We start from the raw sequence: 24,624 nt of genomic DNA on the forward strand, positions 1-24,624 counted from the left end.
GTGAATAGGAGAAAAAGGAATTGCCTTATGTTTATATGCTTTGTGTTTATATTAATGGCAAAAGTGTTGGGTTGGGGAAATAACTGAAATGGAAATTAGTATGTTAATTTTAGGGACTAAAGGTGACTCTAAAAGTAACTCTAGAAATTAAGGCTTCACCAAATTTTCTTTCTTTTTTTTTTTTTTTCTAAGATTTTTTTTTTATTAATTTATTTGACAGAGAGAAAGATCACAAGTAGGCGGAGAGTCAGGCAGAGAGAGAGGAGGAAGCAGGCTCCCGCTGAGCTAAGAGCCCGATGCGGGGCTCGATCCCAGGACACTGAGATCATGACCTGAGCCGAAGGCAGCGGCTTAATCCACTGAGCCACCCAGGCGCCCCTTCACCAAATTTTCATAAGCAGAATTGCAGACGTTGGCAGGCTTTTCCGGTAGCATCCATGGCTATCCACTAAACCTGTGCTCTCAAAACATTATTGTTCACTTATCTCCTAAAGGAATTTTGAAAAACTATGTATCCTTTCAAACATTTTTAACTTGACATCATAAGATTAAATAATTGCAAAGAATATGATTTTTAGCATATTACAGACAATTAAAAATAAAACTAGAATACCCTATATTTGAATGTATCTCAAGAAATCTAATGACTTGATATCCACCATTATCTATTGAAAAAGACATCAACGAATACTCTTCAGCAGTAGTAAATTTTACATAAGTTCATTTGCTTCTTGAACTCATCCATTTCACACCTCCATATTATAATTATTGTATACCTGAGAGTCTTAATTTATCACATATGCTTTTCCACAATAAAATTGTTTTGCCTAAGTTTTTAAAAATTTTAATTTGCTTTGATCATAAGGTTCTAAATGGTATCATGTACTTTAGTTATATTTTTGTCAAATCCTTGGAGCTACATATTTGGCTTTTTCAGCTTTCGAAAATGTCCTCCATAGAACAGCACTTGGCTGCGTGAGTTCTCATTGACCAAATCAGACTGACTTTCTGACAGAAAAGTCTGACTTCATTTTTTAAGTCAAATAAACATGTTAACATGCATCCCTATGACAGCCATTTCTCTTCTGAATTTAAATTCTAAGATAGAAACATAGATAATTTTTGGAGCTTTGCCTAGGGCCTATCACTTGGCCAAAATAAGATTCCACCACCTTTATTTTCCTTTACTAGTGCCCCCTTTGCCTTGCTGTGAGGGGACCTTTCCTTAGGAGCAACACATTCTTTGATAGTGAGGGGCAAGGGGCGCTGATAAGTGGAACTGATAAAAATGGTTATCACTTCCTCTGCTTCCCCTGGAGAGCATCCAGGGACCAGAATACTCTTATTTCTAATGCCAAGATTTATTGTTAAGTAAAAGGAATTCCTGTTGTAGGTGCCTTCACAAAAAATGGCTGCCTCGAAACCTAAACTTTGAATTTTCCTCTGGGCACTTGGAGATTTTTACACTCTTCGGAATGTACCTTAGAAAGATTCAGGGTGGGTGAGAAGTAAGAGTTTTTTCAGGAATTTATCTTTTGGAGAGCAGGGAAGCAGATACTGGGTAGGAAAGGGCAACCAGCATGGTACATAGACCAGTCAGAGGCACATTCTTTAGGTAGATCAGTTCTAGGAAGAGTCATATAAAGCTGAGACTTTATAGAAATTGGTTCTCTTAAAACCACGCATGCTGTTTTGGTCCTTGCAAAGTTTTATGTATTTCTAGAGGTATGTGTAATCCCAGGTAAATACTGAGCTCAAGGACAGACTCTTACCTGTGAATTGATCCATATTGATCTTTTCAGACACTCACATAAAGGTAATGATTTTATATCTGTAGTTTTATATTTTAAAATGTGTACATGTATGTGATGTGACAAATTTCTCTTGATGAATTGCCATCAGTTACTAAATTAGTAGATTCTGTTCTCATCCTATTGATTTATTTATTTAAGACATAAAACAAACAGATCTTCAGGGCCAGCCAACAGTGTTCTATCTTTTTTTGATTTTTTTTTTTAAGATTTTATTTTTAAGTAACCTCTATACCCAATGTGGGGCTCAAACTCACAACCCTGAGATCAAGAGTTTCATCTTCTACCAACTGAGCCAGAGAGGTCCCCCAGCCAGCAGTGTTTTTTGAATAATTTGTTTTCATGGTATTTTCAATTCAACACTTAAGAATCAGGAGATTTGACTTTTTTTTGAAAGATTTTATTTTATTTATTCGACAGAGAGAGATCACAAGTAGGCAGAGAGGCAGGCAGGGAGAGGGGGAAGCAGGTTCCCTGCCGAGCAGAGAGCCTCATGTGGGGCTCCATCCCAGGACCCTCAGATCACAAACCAAGCAGAAGGCAGAGGTTCAACTCACTGAGCCACCCAGGTGCCTTGAGATTTGACATTTAAACCCAAATTTACACTTTTTAGAAGTTGGAAAATATGGCAAAACTGGACCTGTATGTACACCTTGCAATAATCAGACCTGAGCTGTGACTCTCTTCTTTAGATTGTGCAAATGCTTTTAATTTACACATTTCTGTTTTCTGCTTAGTCTTCATAGGCATCTACATTTCATAGCCCCTGATCTTGGGATTGACTATTTTCTGATTGATAGCATATTACAATATTATTTAACTTTAAAAAATAGATAAATTTGATTGAATTGCTAATTGCTTGTGTTGTTTTTTTGAGCATATCAAGAGCTCTTAAAAGAGGACAGGTGAACAGCTCTTTCTGCCCACGGGTCCTGTCCCTGTGCTTTAATAAAACGACCTTTTTACATAAAAAAAAAAAAAAAAAGACAGCTAAATACTAAATCAGCATTTTCCTTTTAATTATTCTTAAGCCTGTTTTAGAAAGAAATAGAGATTTCTTCTTGTACTTTATTTCCCCTTTTCCCTTTGGCTTAGAACTGAATTAGTTGTGAGGATTAATCTTAAAAGTCTGGGTAGAGCAGTTGAAAACGTTTTCTAAGAATACGAATAAGAAAAAAATGCTTAAAGGTGGATCAGATAATCTCAGTAAAAAAGAAAGGCAGGCAAATGAAGATGAGATAGTTTCCATGTATTAAATTAGCAAAAATTGATACTAACTCAGTGTTGCTAAGTAGGGAAACATTCACTCTTCTCCACTGCCTGAAAGAATGTAAATTAATACAATCTTATTGAAAAGAGTTTGGGAGTTTATTATATCCAAAATCTTTCAGAAGATGCATTACATTTTAATCAACCGTTCCACTTCTAGAAAGGAAATATTTGGTCAGGTATGCAAAAGTAGATGTTAAAAGATGGTTATTATAACATTTTTATAATTAGCAAAAATTGCATGTAACTTAATAATTTAAAAGAATTGCTTCTATTAATTTTGATATATACATAATAGGCTAGAATCCCAAATAGCCACTTAAAATGTTGATAAAGATTTCAGTATCCAAATTTGACTTGTAAGTTAAATCATGTAAGTTAAAGAAGAAATCCCCATCATTAAAACTGGCAAGTCTAATATTCTTTAATTTTATGTAATATTTTAATGTTTTAGCAAAACCCTATTCTTTACCTGGTTATTATCAGATGGGTGCTGACGTGCATCAATATGTCACGTTCAGGAAGCATTAGTTGTCAGACAGCTGGTGACATGTTCGATATGAGAAATGTATTTTTGTTACACAAGTGAAATATATTGTCTTCTTTTCCAAGCCAAGACTAATATTTTGTTTCCAAAGGAAAACTCAAACATTTTCCACATTATTCTTTCTAGACAGTTGTAGGTTTTGTTCCAAAAGCAACATTCATAGATTCTCTATTTTTCTTATCAAATTTGAAATAGACCAGATAGTTTTATGAATCTACTTTATTTGTTTGTTTAATTTTTAAGAAACTTAATTTTCATTTTGTACAGTAATTGGTAGCAAAACTAATATTATCATTCTAGAGAGGTTTTAATTCAGGCTTTTCTTGAATCTTGGTAGAGACTGACATTTTCCATAAATATACTATATTCTAAATTAATTGCTTTTTTCACCTTTTTGTACAGAATACAAATTCAAACATTCTTCCTGGATTGAATCATTGATTAGACAAATACTTTGTTTTTAAGTTTTGTATATTTTTAGCATTTATCGACCCTTTTCAAAGTGATAAAAGGACTAGAATATTTCATATGATTATAATTCGATGTTACCCAATTTTAATATGCATTTAGAAATATTAATGTTTATGTATAGTAATGGTATAGTTAACTGGATTAAATACCTTATATCTTGTTACTCAAATCAGAGAAAGAATATATTTTTCTTATGTGTGATGCTTCCATTTAATGTAAATTTCTCAAAAGATTATTGTGAGCTGACATCCCAATTTCTTGTTTATGTTTAAGAACATGTTATTTAAATCTTTGTTTACTCTCCTAGCTCATTCCTCATACGTTTTGCATAAGATTATTTATGTTTACCATCTCATCTGCTTTTTACAATATTTTTCCTACAGTTATGCAGAAGGCATGGAGGGAAAGAAATCCTCCAGCTCGAATCAAAGCAGCCTATCAAGCTTTAGAATTAAACAATGAGTAAGTGTGAAATATATGGAAAGTAACTTTGTTTTGCAGGAAACTCAGGCAAATGATTTCATGTTATCTTTTGTCTTTTCCTAAGACACTTAGAGTCATTAGCAGCTCCCCCCCTTGCTTTTTTTTTCATATACTAGAGACAAATTTTAGTGTTCATGGGCGTCTATACTTTGGTTCTGAAATTACAAACTACCTGTGCTTTTGAATTGAAATTATCCTAGAGATACTTTTTAAAATGGGGAATGCTGATCTAATTGGTGATAATTTTTGATAGTTAAAGAGTACAAAAATACTTATACCACCTTTTAGATTTTGTTTTTCATTTAAATCATTCATTCAAAGCATTCATTCAGTCCTGAGAACTTTAGTTGCTAATGGAATTGGAGGCATGTGAAGAGGATCAAAATAAGCAAAATGCAGCATTTATTTATTTATTTATTTAATGATTTTTTTAATCTGTTTCACAGACAGAGATCACAAGTAGGCAGAGAAGCAGGCGGGGGGGGCAGGGGGAGGAGAGCAGGCTCCCTGCTGAGCAGAGAGCCCAATGCGGGGCTCCATCCCAGGACCCTGGGATCATGACCTGAGCTGAAGTCAGAGGCGTTAACCCACTGAGCCAGGCACCCTTTATTTATTTATTTATTTATTTAAAGATTTTATTTTTTTATTTGTCAGAGAGAGAGAGAGAGAGAGAGCGAGAGCGCAAGCAGGCAGAGTGGCAGGCAGAGGCAGAGAGAGAAGCAGGCTCCCCACTGAGAAGGGAGCCTGATGTGGTACTCAATCACAGGACTCTGGGATCATGCCCTGAGCGGAAGGCAGTCAGTTAACCAACTGAGCCACTCAGGCATCCCAGGGATATTTATTTTTTATAGTTCTTTATATCAGTTCTTTATTTTGAAAAGGCAAAATGTAAAATCATGAGTTAGCCTAATATTTAAATGGAATAGATCAATAAGTATTAATCTGATACTAAATAAATGCCAGGAGTAAAAGTATGGCCCTAGTTGGGGTTAATCCGGGAATGCTTCCTGAATGGTATGAATTTAGCATTGTCCCTGGTATCCCTCAACAACCCCACCCCCCAAGATACGTTATCAATATTAAGAAGACCTTCCTAAGAACAAAAATCAGTCAATCAGCTTTATTGAAACTCTGGAAACTAATCAAAAGTTTGTAGTATCCTAGAGACTGCATAATCAATTAAAAAAAACAAAAAACAAAAAACAGCTGAATCACTGTTAAGTGAGTTTTAAGTGTTTTAATTTACACTGGCCCCCCCAATTTCCCACTCCCTTGCTCAGTGGCAGCCTTGAAGACAAAAGTCTGCATTCTGGATATAGGTTCCTTCTACCAGAGAAAGTGGAATGGCTCTTATTCTTGAAGAATTGTGCTTGTTTATTTTGACCTGTCTGGTTGGCTCTCTGAAGGGCCAGCTTAAAGGTATTGCCTTTATTTGGGTTAATTTGGAACTCTCCCAGCACTGACACAGCTACACTGGGGGGCATTTGTTGAAAACACATAAAGACAAATGCATTAGTCCCTGCTGCCCTGGAGCAAGGGATGATAGTTGGGGCAAATAATAGACAAACCAGAAAGCTTGAGAGGAAAGGCTGGGGAATGAAATACTTTGGAAAATAAAGGCTTTTGAAAAACTCCCACATATTCCTGGGAATCTCAGATGTCCCATACATGCCCAAGTTTGGGCACATGCTCAGAAGTGACTTAAGAAGACCCTAAGCTCTCATGTCTGTCTGAATTTCAGGTTCTGCACAAACAGAAAGTAAAGGCTAAGGCAGGGTTGTAAACTGCCTGGCTGAATGTTGAAGGTGTGCCCCAACACACTCAGAACCAATCTGCAAAGACTTGGCTTTTTTTGTTTTGTTTTTGGTTCCAAGTGTTTAAGGCAAGTTCTATCAAATCACTGGCTGATGAACAGGCTAAAGGAGAGAGGATTCACTGGTATATATGATAATGACTACAAACTTCAGAAAATTAGTTCAGAAAAGTCATTAAACAGCTACAACAAGCAACAGCAACAAGCCATGGGGAGGAAGGGGAAATCTGACTGCTAGAGTTGCTAGATTATAATCTTCAAAATTTGCAGTTGTAAACAAATTAAAAAAGACGCACAAAGAAACAAAATATGCCCCATTCACAGAAAAGAAAGGAAATGAATGGAGACTGTCCTGAAGGAAGTCGTCAAGACTTTGGACATTCCAGACAAAAACTTTAAATCAAATATTTTAAATATGCTCAAAGAGGTAAAGGAAGCCATGTGCAAAGAACAAATGGAAGTCATGAGAAGGATATCTTACCACTAGAGGAAATCAATAAAGATTTAGAAATTTAAAAAGAAATCTAGGGAAAAAATTTAGAAAGAGATCTAGAAATAAAGATCAAGAACTCAGTGAACCTCAAGTAACATAGAATCAAAGAAATCTACAATGAGACACATTATAATCAAGCTTTCCAAAACCAAGGACAAGGAGAAATTCCTGAAAGCAGCAAGAACATCATGAATGAGGAATCTTCAGTAAGAAAAACAGCTGAGTTCTCATCTGAAATCCTAGGAGCCAGAAGGCAGTGGGATAACAAAGTCAAAATTCTTAAAGAAAGAAAACTGTCAACTAAGGATTTTTTTTTTTTTTAAAGATTTTATTTGTTTAAGAGAGAATGTGCTTGAGCATGAGGAGGGTAGAGGGGCAGAAGCAGGCTCCCACAGGACCCCAGTGCAGGGCTCAGTCCCAGGACTCTGGGATAATGATCTGATTCAAAGGCAAATTCTTAAACAATTGAGCCACCCCGGTGCCTCCACAGCTAAAGATTCTATATCCAACAAACCTATCCTTCAAAAATGAAGGAGAAATTAAGACATTTCCAGATAAACAGAAACAGTTCATTGCTAGCAGATCTATGTTATGTATAAAAGGATATGTTATAAATAAAAGGATATATTATAAATAAAAGGATACTAGACAGTCTTGACTCCACACAAAGCAATAAAGAACACCAGTAAAGATAATTACGTAAGCAAATATAAAAGTTAATGTATATTGGGTTTGCAAATATTTTTTTCAATATGATTTAAAAGACAATGTAAAACTGGGGCGCCTGGGTGGCTCAGTGGGTTAAAGCCTCTACTTTCGGCTCAGGTCGTGATTCCAGGGTCCTGGGGTCAAGCTCCACACTGGGATCCCTGCTCAGTGTAGAGCCCATTTCTCCCTTTCCCCCTGCTGTTCCCCCTGCTTGTGCGCTCGTTCTCTCTCTGTGAAATAAATCAACAAAATTGCTGAACTTCTAGCTAGACTGATCAATTGAAAAAGAGAGAAGACTCAGATTACTGAAATTAGGAATGAAACTGGAACATTACTACTTAACATTACAGAAATTTAAAGCAGAATACAGTGTACAATTATAGATCTATAAATTAGATAAATAAAAGGGACAAATTTCTAGGAACCAAAACTGATTCAAGAAGAAATAGAAAATTTAAGTAGACTTATAACAAATGAAGAGATGGAATCAGTAATTTAAAAACTTCCAAAGAAAACCAAAGACTAGATCCCTTCACTGGCAGGTGCTACCAAGAACTAGAAGAAGAATAAACACCAGTCCTTCTTAAATTCTTCAGAGAAATAGAAAGGAAGCGTACCTGGGTGGCTCAGTTGGTTGAGTGACTGCCTTCAGCTCAGGTCGTGATCCCGGAGTGCCAGGATCGAGTCCCACACTGGGCTCCCGGCTCCATGGGGAGTCTGCTTCTCCCTCTAACCTTCTCCCCTCTTATGCTCTCTCTCACGGTCTCTCAAATAAGTAAATAAAATCTTAAAAAAAAAAAAAAAAGGAAATAGAAAGGAAATAATTCTTCCTAACTCATCCTGTGAAGCCAGTATTATCCCATACCAAAACCAAAGACATCACAAGAAACAAAAATTACATACTAATAACCATTATGATGTAGATGCAAAAATCCTCAACAAAATAGTAGCACAGCAAATCCAGCAGCATATTAAGAGAATTACACACCAGGAACAAGTCGGATTTGTCCCAAGAAGGCAAATGAAAATCAGTCAATGTAAGATACCACATTAATAGAAAAAAAAGCAAGAACCACATGGTCATTTCTATTGATAGAGAAAAGGTATTTGACAAAATCCTACAGTATTTTCTGATAAAAAAAAAAAAAACACTAAGAAAGAAAAAAGGAATAGAAGGAAACTTCCTCAAACTGATAAAGGAAAACCCATAGTCTTTCATCTATAGATATGCAGTTTTTATTTATATATTTACAGATGAAAGACTGAAAGGTTTCTTTCTAAGATCAAGAATAAGACAAGGGCATCTTTTCTTGTCCTTTCTATTTAACATCGTACTAGAAGTACTAGCCAGTGAAATTAGGCCAGAAGAAGGAAGGGAAAATGACTTCCAAATCAGAAAGGAAAAAGTAAAAACTGTCTTTATTCACAGATTATATGATCTTGTACATAGAAAATCTCAAAGAATCCACACACAAAAAAACCATTAGAGCTAGCAAAAGAGTTCAACAAATTTATTGTCTAAAGACATATAAAACAAAGAGGAAAATGGCAAAAAGCAAGTCTTTATTTATGTCTGTTGTATATCTATACACTAGCAGTGGACAGTCTGAAAAAAAATTGTTTTAAAGATTTTATTTATCTGAGAGAGCAAGAGAAAGCATGAGTGGATGGTGGGGAGAGGGACAAGCAGGCTCCCCACAGAGCAGGGGGCCCAATGCAGGGCAAGATCCCCGCACCCTGAGATCACAACCTGAGGCAAAGGCAGATGCTTAACCGACTGAGCCACCCAGGTGCCTCTGAAAAAGAAATTTAAAAAACAACTCCATTTATAGTAGCATCAAAAATGTTAAAACACTTAAAGATAGATGTAACCAAGGAGTATAAGACTTGTACACTAAAAATGACAAGATATTGTTTAAAAAGCTAAAAAAATACCTAAATAAATGGAAAGACATCCCATGTTTATGAATTGGAATACTTAATATTGGTAAGATGGCAGCAGTCCTCAAGTTGATCTACAAATTCAATGCAATCCCGATCAAAACTTCATTTGCCATTGTTATGAAATGGACAAGCTGATCCTAAAATTCACAATGAATTACAAGAGCTCTCAAACAGCCAAAACAACCTTCAGAAAGAACAAAATTGGAGAACTCACTTCCTGATTTCAAAGCTTACTGTGAAGCTACAGTAATTAAGTCATAAAGACAGACATCTAGATTGATGGAATCAAGTTGTAAGTTCAGAAATAAACCCATGCATTTATGGTACATTGATTTTTTTAAAAGATTCATTTATTTATTTTAGAGAGTGAGAGAGTGAGAAGGGTCAGAGGGAGAGAAGCTAACTCCCACTGAGTGGGGATTCCCCAGATGGGGCTCAATCTCACAACCCTGAGATGATGATCCAAGCTGAAACCAAGAGTTGCATGCCCAACCTACTCAGCCATCCAGGAGCCCCTATGGTCAATTGATTTTTGACAAGGGTGCTAAGATCATTCAATGGGGAAAGAATAGTCTTCCATAAGTGATACTGGGCAAGTGGATAGTCACATATAAAAGCAACCTTTACCTCGCATGATGCACAATTAATTCAAAATTAATCAAAGACCTAAAGTTAAGTGCTAAAACAGAGGAAGAAAACATAGGGGCAGATTTTTATGACTGGATTATGCAATGGTCTCTTAGATATAACACCAAAAGCAGAAGCAACAACAAAGAGAAAATTAGATAAATTAGACTTCATCAAAATTAAAAGCTTTTGTGCATTGAAGGATACTATCAAGAAAGTGAAAAGGCAACCCACAGAATGAGAGAACATATTTGTAAACCATATTTGATAGGAGTCATATCCAGAATGTATCAAGGATTCTAACAACTTATTTACAAAATGATAATCCAATTAAAAAAGAAGGAAGGAGGGCGCCTGGGTGGCTCAGTGGGCTAAGCCGCTGCCTTCGGATCAGGTCATGATCTCAGGGTCCTGGGATCGAGTCCCGTATCGGGCTCTCTGCTCAGCAGGGAGCCTGTTTCCTCCTCTCTCTCTCTGCCTGCCTCTCTGCCTACTTGTGATCTCTCTCTGTCAAATAAATAAATAAAATCTTAAAAAAAAAAGTTTATATAAAAAAAAAAGGAGGAAGGATTTCAACAGACATTTCTTCAAAGAAGAATTCAGACAGACATTTATGTAAATGACCAGTAAGCACATGAAAAGGTTCTCAACATTATTCATAATTAGGGAAATGAAAATGAAAATCACAGTGACATGCCCCTTCATAAGATGGGTATAACAAAAACCTTCAGAAAATACCAAGTGTTTGCAAAATTACGGAGAGATTAGAACCCGCATACATTGCAGGTGGGCATGTAAAATGGTGTCGCCACTGTGGAAAACAGTGTGGCAGTTCTCAAAAAGATAAAATTAGAACTATCATATGACCCAGAAGTTCACCCCTAAGCATATACTGAAGAGTACTGAAAGCCTGTGTTCACAGCAATATTATAATAGCCCCAAACTACAACCAACTCAGATGTCCATCAGCTGATGATGAAGGGATACATAGAACTGGTATATTTACACAGTGGAATGTCAGTCTTAAAAAGGACGGAAATATTTCTCCATGCTACATGAGTGAACTTTGTATATATATTAAAAGTCCCTAAAAAAAAAGTCTCTGAATGACATCCTTTAAAATGATTAATTTTATTATGTGAATTTTACCTTAATTAAAAAAAAAAACCTTTATAGCAGTGTCATTCGGTATTCATATTAATTTTAATATTTCAAAAATAATAAAAATATTTTTGAACAAATATAGGAAAGCTCTCAGAGGAAAGAACTTCTTTTTTCATATAGCTAAACTGTAATTTAAAATATTTATGTTTTGATTCTATCGCATCAATTTATAGCCATCTAGATCTTTTTAAAAAGTTTTGTTTTTTGTTATTTAAAAACATTTGAATTGGGTTTAGAATGGCAGTTTGGAGCCCAGTGTTTAAAGCAGCAATGTATCTAATGTTTCAGAGAAATCTAATATATGTAATGGAGAAATCTCTGTTGATTAGTGAAATTATCAGATAGTTCAATTTAGTGTACTGTTGGAAGGATGCTGAAACGATCTGATTTGCATTTTCTAAATTTAAAAGATCCTCCTTGCCCCCAGTTGTTTGATAGCTACCTTGCCATCATTTTTAAAAAAGGTTTTATTTATTTACTTTAGAGAGAGATTGTGAATGAGGGGACAGGCAGGCAGAAAGGGGGAGAGAATCCCAAGCAGACTCCATGCTAAATGTAGAGCCCAGTGCAAGTCTCAGTCTCACACCCCTGAGATCATGACCTCAGCTGGAAACAAGAGTCAGATGCTTAACTAACTGAGCCACCCAGGCACCCTCCTTGCCATTATTTTTGTTTCATGCCTGGTCTTGTACTTTTGCCAACAATTTCTCTTCTCTTGCTTAAACACTGTTCGATGGAAATATAACATGAACCATATTTGTAAGTAAATTTTCTGGTAGCCAGATTTAAAAAGTAGAAAGAAAAAGGTGAAATTAATGAATATATTTTATTTAGCTATATTGAAAATATTAAAATATTTTAATATACAATTGATATATTTCTTAAACTATTAAAGTTTTTTTTACGTTTTTCTAAGTCTTCAAAATCCAGTGTGCACTTTACACTGACATCACATCTCAATTTGGACTAGGCACATTTCAAGTGCTCAATAACTATACGTAGTGAAGGACTTCAGTACTGGACAATGCAGGCTTAGATAATCAGAACTGAAATATAGTCTCCAGAGGAACTACAATATGTACTTGCTATTTCTGGGAATGGAAAGGAAATTTTTTGTTTCTTTTTTTTGTCCCCCAAACAAGTTGATTTACCTTATTAGCCAGCCTTTGACATAATTGATAACAAAGAGAAACTTTTCTGTTTTAGTGGGGTGAAGAAAGGGAACTTGGATTGAGCCTGGGTGTGATGAGCAAAAGCAGCAGTGTAGGAGGAAAGACTAGAATTCACACCAAGGAAGTTTTGCTGCAATACAATTGTGGCTAAGCCCAAAAAAGGATGGGGCAGCACACAGAAAGAAGGCTCAGGATTGGAAAAAAGGGTTAGTCCTGGAATGATATATTTCTAAGTCAAATGTTAAGGACCTAAAGATCCTCAGGTGGCCATGGGACTTTATTCTCAATCTTGACCCTCTCCCATACTTGCCCCTGTTAGATGGATATTACAAAGTGTGTACTGGCTAAGAGCAGGCATGACCACTAGAATGTATATAGTTCCTTGAACTACTTTTTAGGTAAGGCTTTATAGATCTTATTTTCTCCCCCCTTTTACAAAAGGAAAATATGAGACAAGCAGTTAGAGAATAAACATAGAAGATAGAAAATACAGTGAAGAAATGTAAGAAAGGAGAAAAATAGTGGAAACACACCAAAAATATACCAACATGCCCCTAACAGAATGTCGAGTGAAGGTTTTTTCCCTTCTTCAAGAAATGGAAAATGTAGGTAAAGGTAGGAAAGTGTGATGCAGAACAAAAGACATATCCAGGAGAAAATAATTCTTTACCATTTTACTTAAAATTGCCTTGCTTGCTTTCTTCATAGCTGTGCCACTGCATACGTTTTACTGGCCGAAGAAGAAGCAACAACTATTGTAGATGCTGAAAGGTTATTTAAACAGGCACTCAAGGCAGGAGAAACAATTTACAGGCGGTCACAGCAGTGCCAGCATCAAAGTCCTCAGCATGAAGCTCAACTGCGTAAGCAAATTTGTACTTATTTTCACCTGTCTTTTATTTAGCTCCTGCAGTTGACTCTTTTATGTGTAAGACACAAAATAACAATAGTAAAAACAACCCTTCATACTTAGAAGTTAGCTTCTTTTCATAAGAAATAACTAATCTATTTGTAATATCTGTAAGCCAACAAGACAAACAGGCTTTAGCTAGAGAATGCTTGTGGAAGGGAACAGATGTGCTCTGGTTATTGAGATGTGCTGCTCTGAGATTTAAGGTCATTTAAGAATTACTTAAATTGTGAGAATTGGACTGGTCATTGGAGAAACACAACTCAAACATACCAAGATTCAGGAGAGCCTTCTGGTAATGATCAGCAGCTTTATCCTTACCCTTCCCCCAAGCAGTAGCAGAAGTACATCATTTGGCTGTGCCCTTCGGACCGTATGTATCTCCACATAGTGCCAGGAAGTGACTGCTTCAGTATAACACCCAGCTCCACATTTGGCATTGATTCTTTTGACTCTTCTCTGTGATACGTGTGAGAACATATGGGCCAAACCAACCGAGATTCTTTTTTTTTTTTTAAAGATTTTATTTATTTATTTTTGACAGAGAGATCACAGTAGTCAGAGAGGCAGGCAGAGAGGGAGAGAGGGAAGCAGGCTCCCTGTTGAGCAGAGAGCCCGACGCGGGACTCGATCCCAGGACCCTGAGATCATGACCTGATCCGAAGGCAGCGGCTTAACCCACTGAGCCACCCAGGCGCCCCCCAACCGAGATTCTTTCCGCTCTTAAGGATACTCTCTCAGTTAGGATTGAGATACTTCCACCAAAGATGTTAGAATCTGTAATGCTCCTGCTTCCTGCTATTTTTCGTGGCCAGAGGGTTTACGTTTAATGATTTTGGCAGATATTGGGCAATAAATTGAAATATGTTTACATAATGCATTATCTGTTAGCAGTTAAGTTCTAAATCTTTTGTTTGTGGAAATTAAAATTTGGATAATATTTTTTTCTCCAAACTAAATATTGATGTATACAGTATGTTTCGTTAATGTATGTTGTTATAGCACACAACTGTGGGAATATATAATTTTGCAGTCTGGAACTAATGAAACTACATCTGTGAAAAAGCCTTGCCATTTGTCTTTGTATAATCTCAAATATGATTCTGAGATAGTTACAAAAATATTTGTTAGCTCTTTCTAGAAATGGTTTTATAGTTTACTAACTACTAGCTGTTGAGCAAAAGTTCACAGTAACCATGGAAATTTTGTTTTGAACATCTTTTGTTAGTTAAAACAATAGAGATTATTAAAAAAAATTTTATGCAGAAACTCAAAACTAGGTCAGAATTATTTTTTCCTATTGTATGTATTTCTTTTATGTTAATACTAAAATATACTTGTCAAGTATACACTAATTAATTAATATATAATGTACTCAGGTTACTGTTAGAGGCAAAAGTGATTCTGCATTTGTGGATTTTAAGCTTTTACTATAAAAAACTTCAAATAAATACAAAAATAGAACAGTATAATAAACCCCCCATTCAATGTTCATCACCCAAGTTTAATAATCTTTGATAGTCTTTCATTCTGAGACTGTTTAATTTTTTTTTTAAAGATTTTATTTATTTATTTGACAGAGATAGATCGGAGAGGCAGGCAGAGAGAGAGAGAGAGGGAAGCAGGCTCCCTGCTGAGCAGAGACCCCCCCAATGCGGGACTTGATCCCAGGGACCTGAGATCATGACCTGAGCTGAAGGCATAGGCTTAACCCACTGAGCCACCCAGGCGCCCCAAGACAGTTTAATTTTAATTGAAACTTCCAGGATAAGCAAATAATTACTTATAATTATAATTAATGGATGATATGTTAACGAAATAGTAGGTCATAATGCAAAGTGATAATTATGTCATTTTTTTTAAATAGGAAGAGATACCAATGTACTGGTATACATTAAAAGAAGACTAGCAATGTGTGCAAGAAAATTAGGAAGAATAAGAGAAGCAGTAAAAATAATGAGAGATGTAAGTAAGTTTGATGATTGGATATTTGTATTTCTTCCTTCAAAAACTTGAAAATGTGTTTTAAGCTGCCAGTTATTTTAATGTAAAACCATTGTTTTTTAATTGGTAGCTTTTATAATAAGGTGTTTATTAATATACATATATTTCTAAGGGTTGAGTGTCCACAGTTTTGTTAAGAAACTAAAGAATTTCTACTTTAATGAATCAGATTCAGCTCTTTTGAGTTCCTTTACTATAATTTTAACCTTTTTCCCTTTTAATGTACAGTTGATGAAAGAATTTCCTCCTCTTACCATGTTGAACATCCATGAGAATCTCCTAGAATCACTTCTGGAATTACAGGCCTATGCAGATGTTCAGGCAGTCCTAGCAAAATATGATGGTGAGTGATAATTGACTTAGTTGATAGCATGGTTAAAATATTTTTTTCAATTATGTAATCATAAATGTGATCCTATTCTGGTATTTCTTTTATTTTTCTTTTTGCATTCTTTCAAGTCAGTATTTAGAATCCATGGATACAAGTTACAGTAAGTATCTTCTTTATCAGGACTTCTGGGAGCAAAAGTCTACAAGGAATAAATATTCTTTAAAAATTTATTCATTTGTTGAGTGAAGGGCTTAGAATACAGTGGTGAACAAGAAGACATGGACTTAGTCCTTGGAGAAATTACAGTTTAGTAAAGGAACATACAGACAAAGACAAATGAACAATAGTTATATTGAAGCATAGTGTGTAAGGTGAGATAATTGGAAAAGTGTGGGGTGCTATGGACATGGGATGGTACCTCATTTGTTTTGGAGTGTCAGAGATAGTTAACAGAAGTTGCTTTATGGTATGTATAAAAAATTCAGAGTAACATTTTTACAATGCTTTTTGGTTACAAAGTATAATTTATTATTTCATATGAGGAGTATAATAATCTTGTGAGGTGGTAGGACAAGTTGTTTTACTCTTGTTAGTAAACAAGGAAACTGGAGTTAAAGAAGATAAGTTCTCCCAGCCAGTCAGTATGGCAAGCCAACACTTAAATCCAGCTATTCCATTTCTTTGTTTACTAGTCTTCCAATGGTAAGAAGTTGACGTATATTGGTTATTTTTATTATTATACTAAACAGTGCCAGTTAGCACAAATGGAGTTGGGAGAATTTTTAAGATGCATGCCAGTTCTCCTCATTTTGAGTGAGGCATCCCCTTTTAACCTCAAGATGGAAACATCCTAACTAGCATAATGTTTCTGGTCACATCTTTCACTGTAACATAGCATCTACAGGTCACATATTCACGCTTGTTCTGTTGTCAGTTCCTAGCCATTAGTTTGGGAATCCCCATGATTTGGAAAGTTTGAAATGTGTCACACTTGGAAAGAGAAGTTTATTTTTTTAAACATCTGGAATTCTTACAAGTGCTTCACGATAGTGTAGGCTCATGGAGAAATTTGTGAGAAATTCTTTCCATATGTAACTTATCGGATGCGTGGCCTGCCTATGATACAGTGAACAAGCTTAGGAACCAAATACAAAAAATCAGATAGGATCTGATTTATTTAAAATAAAATAAAACTAACAACTTAGCTATGCTTCTGTGTTTTCAGTTGTTTTTATGATTCCCCAGGTTTTACCATTCTAGAATCCTGTAGAAGTTAAAAGCAAATTTATTTTTTTAGTTCTCAATTTGCTGGTATAACTCCAGGATCTAAAACTTCAAGAGAGTCCACTAATACTATTCTCCTGATAACATTATTTGGGGCGTTCTTTAAGAAAGGATTGGTATAATTAATTATATTTCCTGATTAATTTATTTTCTAAAAAAATCCTTTAAAACAATGTAGAAAATCAAAAACACTGGAAGAAGAAAAAATTAGAATCATCTGTTGTATTACCTGGATTTAACTCCTGTTAAATTTTTTTTTTTTGAATCTTAGTTTTTCTCTGTGAATAGGTAGAGTTTTAAATAGTTCTATATCTATATGTCTTTTTCCCTGAATACTTTTATTGTTAACAGATTATTGTAAAGATTTGTTGAGTACTTTTGACTGTTGTTCCGAGGACTTTCATAGACAAAATTTAATTATAATGTAATATATATAATTATAATTAATTTTCTCTGCTAGAAAAGTATTATTTCTTTATTTTTGAGAAGAAAGAAAAACTGACATTAAAGGTTAAAGAAGTTGCTGCTAGTTCAGGGATGCATAGCTAGTAAATACTAGACTCAGGATTAAAACTCAGCTCTTCCAACTACATGTCTACCTGTTTCTACTACTATAGTGTATCTGTTGAATTTGTTTTTTTTTTTTTTTTTAAGATTTTATTTATTTATCAGAGAGAGAGAGGGGGAGAGAGCGAGCACAGGCAGACAGAATGGCAGGCAGAGGCAGAGGGAGAAGCAGGCTCCCTGCTGAGCAAGGAGCCTGATGTGGGACTCGATCCCAGGACGCCGGGATCATGACCTGAGCCGAAGGCAGCCGCTTAACCAACTGAGCCACCCAGGCATCCTGAATTTGTACCAGGAATTATTCTTTTTTTTTTTTTTTTTTTTTTTTTTTTTTAGGAATTATTCTTATTAAAAATTATCTTAAGAGGGGCACCTGGGTGGCTCGGTGGGTTGGGCCTCTGCCTTCAGCTCAGGTCATGATCTCAGCGTCCTGGGATCGAGCCCCGCATCGGGCTCTCTGCTCAGCAGGGAGCCTGCTTCCCCCCCTTCTCTCTGTCTGCCTCTCTGCCTATTTGTGATCTCTCTCTCTGTGTCAAATAAATAAATAAAAAGTAAAAATTTAAAAATTATCTTAAGAAACTTTTTGTGATTCTTACCTAAGTTGAAAATTACAATTACAGATATAAGCCTTCCAAAGTCAGCAGCAATCTGTTACACAGCAGCACTATTGAAGACAAGGACTGTTTCAGATAAGTAAGTATTGAAAACTACAGTAATTTAGACTACTAAACTCAATACGGGTTTCCCCTGCTATCTGAAAGTTCACTTTATGCCATTTCACTTTTACAAGATCCCTACACTAATACCTGTGTTTGCTAACTGAAAGAAATCTGAACAGGATGCTCACATTTATGAAATGGTAATTGCTTCTTCCCTTTATGCCATTCTAGCATAGGAAAGGTTTCTTAGGAACATTCTACTTGCAGATTACAGGGGAAACGTGTATTATGTTTTTTACCACTGACTTTAAATAATGTTTTTTTCTCCCTATTTCCTTTTGAATAACCCTTGATCTGATGGGACTTTGAGACTTCTTAACAGTGTAGTGGAAAGAGCACAGTTGTTGTTTAAGATTTTATTCATTTATTTGACAAACAGAGATCACAAGTAGGCAAAGAGGCAGGCAGAGAGAGAGAGGAGGAAGCAGGCTCCCCGCTAAGTAGAGAGCCTGACGCGGGGCTCGATCCCAGGACCCAAGATTATGACCTGAGCCGAAGGCAGAGGCTTTAACCCACTGAGACACCCAGGCGCCCCAAGAACACAGTTTTTAGAGCTAAATAAACCTGGATTCCAATTCAAAATCTCCTGCATACCAGCTGTGGAACTTTGGGCATGTTAATAAGTTTGAGTCTCTTCTTCTCTGTAAAATGAGAATAATAATACCATCGCATGGTTGTGTGAGGATTGTGTGTGTTAAAATGCTTAAAACAATGCTAGAAAGTACATGGAGTACATAGTAGCTATGTTGATAATGATAAGGTGTATGGTAGGGAAATAGTTTCATGCTGTTCTGAGATTATAATTCTGAGTTATTCTGTTTCCCTTATCTTTTTGGCTGTCCTTAACGAATTTCTCTTTATTCCACAGATAAGATTTTCAGAAACCAAATGGCAACCATTTTCTTTCGCCTTAGATTACTATGCCTCAATACGGATTAGAAGGGAATATTCACAGTCTGTTTCCTCTCAGTGAAAATTTGATAAGAATGTACTTCTATTTCATTACATTCTCTGGATGTACCTATGTAGCATTTCTTATTTTATCACCTTTCCCAGAATATGCCAGTGGACTTCTCCTGAAGGCTTTCATTACTTAAATTTGAAGATTTCTATTTTTCACGTTGCCCTTCTTTATATGTTCAACCAAGGGTGTTACTTTCATGTTTACTATTTGGCTTTGGCTATCAACCAGAAACCCCTGCTTCAGGAAGTTAGATTATGATCAAAATTCATGGATTTTTATACTTATTTCTTCATTTTGTGGTTTTCTTACAGATTCTCTCCTGAAACAGCTTCCAGAAGAGGGCTAAGCACAGCAGAAATTAATGCTGTGGAAGCAATTCATAGAGCTGTGGAATTTAATCCTCATGTTCCAAAAGTGAGAAATTTTATGATGAAAATGCTACCTTTATTTGAGTTTATCAAATTCATGAAAGCATGTAGACCAAAGTTTGGGTGTCCATAATTTGAGTCAGAATTATTTTAGTCTGTTACATATTTTTTTAAGGATTCATTTATTTATTTGAGAGAGAAAGAACGTGCATGAGCATACACATTGGGTGGAGTGGCAGAGGTAGAGGGAGAGAGAGCCCCAAGCCAACTCCACACTGAATGCGGAACGTGAGGCAGGGCTTGTTCTCATGACCCTGAGATCACAACCTGAGCTGAAACCAAGAGTTGGATGCTCAACCGACAGTACCACCCAGATGCCCCAAGTCTATTATATTTTGATACTTACTGACTGTAAAGAGGATCTTAAAGGTATTCAATGAGGTGAATAGGAGCAGTCGTTCACTATAGGCTTTGTAATTGCTGTCAAAACAAAATTTGAAATGTGTTCATTTGGCAGTTCCTTTTACTTTAGTTACAGAGAAGAAATAAAATGGCATGGTCTTAATAGAAGATCATTCATTTTTCAGATCATTACATCAAATTTCCTGTTACTATAAAGGCTTTTTACATCTAAACAGATGCTTGGGTTTGAAACTAGGGCTAGATAGACAAAGACTGAAGACAAATAGATTAAAATAATCAATGATAGAAAACAGATGTGGAAATTTGCAGAAAACACTGCCAAGTTGATGTTTATTTAGTCCCAGATGAAACTGTACCCATCTCATTTGTCTTTATATTGTACACATTGCAGACCACAAATTATTGGTTAATCTTTGTGTCTTGTCACCCAAGATTAAGTTTTGGGTTTTTAAAAGTAATGCTCCGTGTTAGAAAGTATAGAATCTTCAGAAATAGGTGCCTTTATTACTGAATGTAATATAACTATTGATTCCAGTGTAATGTGCGTTAATGGAATTTGGAAGCAAATAAACATGAAAGAGATTAATCTCTAAAAGATAATCTCAAAGAAGTGGAAGTTGTAAGTCTGTTAGTACTCTAACAATATAGATAGAATCAAGAAAATTACTGCAATCTAAGGATGATAGTCAACAAATATTCATACCATTCTCTTACTAAGTGAACCAGTCCCATAAATTTAAATAATTTTATTATGAATTGTATAGCAAAGTATAAAAAGCATCATAGTGATTTATTATAAAGTAAATGAGTGGAAACTACTGCTGAGATCAAGAAGCAACAGTGTCAGTCCCCAGAAGCCCATCTGCCTGCCCTTTCCCAGTTACACCTTTTTCCTCCTGCCTAAAGGTAATCACTATTCTGACATTAACTATGTTCATTTTCTTTTTTTCCTATATTTTTGGTCTATACTTTTCATTGTTGGCTTTATAAGATAAGTTAAGGAGTGGCTTTCCCTTTTTAAATTCTCTGGTATAATTTGTGTAAAATTAGAATTATTTCTGCCTTGAATGACCGGTAGAATTTGCTGATAAAGCTATCTGATTCTGCAGTTTTCTCTATTTCTTTATCGAATTTTTGTTTTTTTAAGTAATCTCTACACCCAGTGTGGGCTCAAACTTAGAACCCCAAGATCAAGAGTCACATGTTCTACCTACTGAGCTAGCCAGGCACCCCTAATTCTGTTGCCTTTGTGAAAAGTATTTTCACTACAAATTTTATTTCATTAGTTTAATAGGTTAATTACAAGTTTAGTTTCTTTAGCCATTCCATAACTCTTCAAATTTCTTCTTGTGTTGGTTTTTGTAAAGTTACATTTTCTAGGAATTTATTTTATCAAAATTTTGAAATTTATTGGCACAAAGATTTCATAAAATCCTTATCTTATTAATGTTTGCAGGATCAGTTGTGATATCCACTGTTTAGATCCTAACACTAGTTACCTTTTTAATTTTCCTTACCAGATTCCCCAAAAATCTAGCAGTTTTATTACTCTTTGCAAAGAACCCAGCTCTGGCTTTGTCAATCCACTCTACTATTTGTTTCCTGGTTCATTCATTTCTGCTCTTTATGGCCTTTCTTCAACTTTCTTTGGCTCTATTTTATTATTTTTTTTATTTCCTGTATCTTTTTGTATAGGTACTTAAATTAACACATTATTTTTCTACCTTTCTTTTTTCTAATATAGTTGTTCAAGTCTGTAAACCTCTAAGTACAGTGTTAATTGCATTGGATAGCAATATTTCTTGTTTAATTTAATTCAACATATTTTCTAATTTCCATCTTGATTTCCTCTTTGATTTAGAGATACATTTATTCCATTTAGCTATTTCTTAATTTCCAAGCATGTGGAGATTATCTTTTTATCAGTGATTTCTGCATAATTGTATTATGGCCAGAGAACATACTCTGTGTGATTTCACTCCTTTGAAACATTTTTCAATTCTTGAATTTTTGTTTATTTTTCACATCTCCTGTGTTATTTATAGTTTGTAATTCTCTGCCAAAATTTAAAGTACACTCTTTTATGTCTTTGAAAATAGTTTAAAGTAATTATCTTAAAGTCTTTCTCTGATAATCCACATATCTGGAACTTCTGTGTCTGTTTCCATAATGTGTTTTTTTCTGCTACATTTTTTCTTCTTGTCTTCTCTTCTTTCTCTTATGCCTGATTTTCTTTGACTATGTACCCGCTATTTTATTGGAAAAAAATTGTAGAAATAAGTTGGAACCTCAGATAATAGCATCTTCTTTCGGAGAGATTTTCTTTGCTCTTAGATGCCTAGAAGCAGCAGCCAGCAACACAGAATCACCTTAATTCAATTTGAGGGATTGATATTTTCTGATCTCCCCAGATGACTAGAAATTGGGCTAAAATCTGTGAAAGTTTGGTTTTTATTTCTGGCTTACCGTTATGCCTAGGATGCAGCCTTTCTGAGTCTCAACTCAATCCTGAGGATTTTACCAAGGCTCTCGTGCTTAACACACGGTGAACTCCTGACTTTTGTTCCTTTAGTCTTATAAAACTGGCAAAAAGGTTGAACAGCTTTTTAGCCATCTTGTCCAGAATTGGCAAATGTCTCTATGGTATAAGAAGCCCCAAATGTGGCTTACTTCTCTTGTTGCTGCCTTCTTTGGAGTGTTTTTTAATTCTCTGATGTATTTGATTATGTTTTAAAAAATATTTTGTTGTCTGAGAGGGTTGATCTGAATTGTCCAGTCTTCAATTACTGGAAGCAGAGGTTTGAAAATCCTTTTATATGAAATGCTCTGCTCTCTCATGCTGCAGAGTGATTACGAGAAAGGATTCTGTGGCTACACTGCCTAGGTTTGAATTCTGGCTCCACTACTTCCCAGCTGTATGATCTTGGACAAGTTCTCTGGACTTGAGTGACCTCATGTGTAAAAAGAGGCTAATATCTCTTATCCCTTAGAGTTGTTATTAAGATTAAATGAGTTCGGGGCGCCTGGGTGGCTCAGTGGGTTAAGCCGCTGCCTTCGGCTCGGGTCATGATCTCAGAGTCCTGAGATCGAGTCCCACATCGGGCTCCCTGCTCAGCGGGGAGCCTGCTTCCCTCTCTCTCTCTCTCTGCCTGCCTCTCCATCTACTTGTGATTTCTCTCTGTCAAATAAATAAATAAAAAAATCTTTAAAAAAAAAAAAAAAAAGATTAAATGAGTTCGTATCTTTAAAGTGCTTAGAAGAATGCCTGACATACAGTAAACATTTCAGAAGTGATTTTTGTTATTATTATTATTCAGGATGGGATAGAAATCTATTCCTTGTGAGAGGATAAGCGGCAGTTATTAATTGGAACTATTCAAATTAAATACATTGCTAAGGTGTCTAAAATTTTTATTTAATTTCCACTGAAAATAACAAAATCTGTACCCTATAGTTGTGGATTTGTTTTCTGCTTCAGAAATGCTTTCATGCAAAATATATTCTAAGTGGTAACAATTTTTTTTTTTAAGATTTTGTTTATTTATTTGACAGAGGGAGAGAGGGAGAAAAAGAGAGCAAGCGGGGGAACAGCAGTGGGAGAGGGAGAAGCAGGGTCCCTGTTGAGCAGGAAGCCCAATATGGGGCTCAATCCCAGGACCCCGGGATCATGACCTGAGTCAAAGGCAGTCACTTAACCACTGAGCCACCCAGGCACCCCAGCAGTAACAATTCTGATAATGTGCATTGTGCATTGGTCTTCAAAACTACTGCTGGAGCCACTTGGGTAGAGGGAGGGTGGTAGAAATTCCAGACATTTAATTTAAATTAAATTAAATTGTTGGATAGATAAAATATATAAATCTCCAGATTGAATCTGCTCTAGATAATCTATAATGCTTTTAGGGATTTTTAAAAAATTTAAACACACACGAGAAGTTAAAGAAGACCCAAATAAATGGAGACATATGAATCGTGTATGTGGCTCAGACCACAGTTCTCCCCAAACTGATCTGAGATTCAGTCTAATTCCTATTAAAATTCTATTAGGCTTGTTTTTAGAAATTATAAGCTCATCCTAAAATTGATACGAAAATGCAGAGGACATAGAATAGCCAAAACAATTTTGAGAAAGAAGAACAAAATTAGAAGTTACGTAGCTTTCCCAATTTCAATGCCTTTTTAAACTATAGAAGTTAAAATAATATCAATAATATATATTAAAAATATAGAGCAATAGAAGACAATAAAGAATCCTGATATAAACTCACCTAGTGATGATCAGTCGAATTTCAACAAGAGTTCCAAGGCAATTCAATGGGAAAGTACAGCCTTTTTTATGGGGCTGGAAAAAAATGGTGCTGGAACAATCAGGTATCTATTTGGAGAAGAAGGGAAAAAAAGAGAAAAAAGAATTGAGACCCTTCCTTCACACCATTTACAAAAATGAACTCACTATGGAACATAGATCTAAATGTAAGAGGTAAAATTGTACAACTGAGAGAAGGAAACAGAAGAAAATCTTTGTGTCCTCAGGTTAGGCAAAGATTTCTTCAAA

At 35.5% G+C, this 24,624-nt stretch overlaps 1 protein-coding gene across 7 annotated transcripts in view; it reads left to right on the top strand.

Annotated features, from left to right (window-relative positions):
• The window catches only part of ST7L (suppression of tumorigenicity 7 like), a gene marked incomplete at its 5' end in the record, with an annotated part of 120,071 nt that overhangs the window by 12,387 nt on the left and 83,060 nt on the right, over positions 1–24,624 (top strand). For 5 of the 7 annotated variants that reach the window (XM_082685068.1, XM_082685069.1, XM_082685066.1 and 2 more), the window contains 6 exons: positions 4,482–4,560; positions 13,211–13,365; positions 15,280–15,377; positions 15,645–15,759; positions 18,216–18,288; positions 19,590–19,692. In XM_082685068.1, coding sequence (XP_082541194.1) covers positions 4,482–4,560; positions 13,211–13,365; positions 15,280–15,377; positions 15,645–15,759; positions 18,216–18,288; positions 19,590–19,692 — 623 coding nt within the window. The remainder of the gene's footprint in view (positions 1–4,481; positions 4,561–13,210; positions 13,366–15,279; positions 15,378–15,644; positions 15,760–18,215; positions 18,289–19,589; positions 19,693–24,624) is intronic. The other 2 variants (XM_082685070.1, XM_082685072.1) reach the window with 1 other exon arrangement.

Source organism: Mustela nivalis (assembly GCF_964662115.1).
Source record: "Mustela nivalis genome assembly, chromosome: 10".
NCBI classification, from domain to species: domain Eukaryota; kingdom Metazoa; phylum Chordata; class Mammalia; order Carnivora; family Mustelidae; genus Mustela; species Mustela nivalis.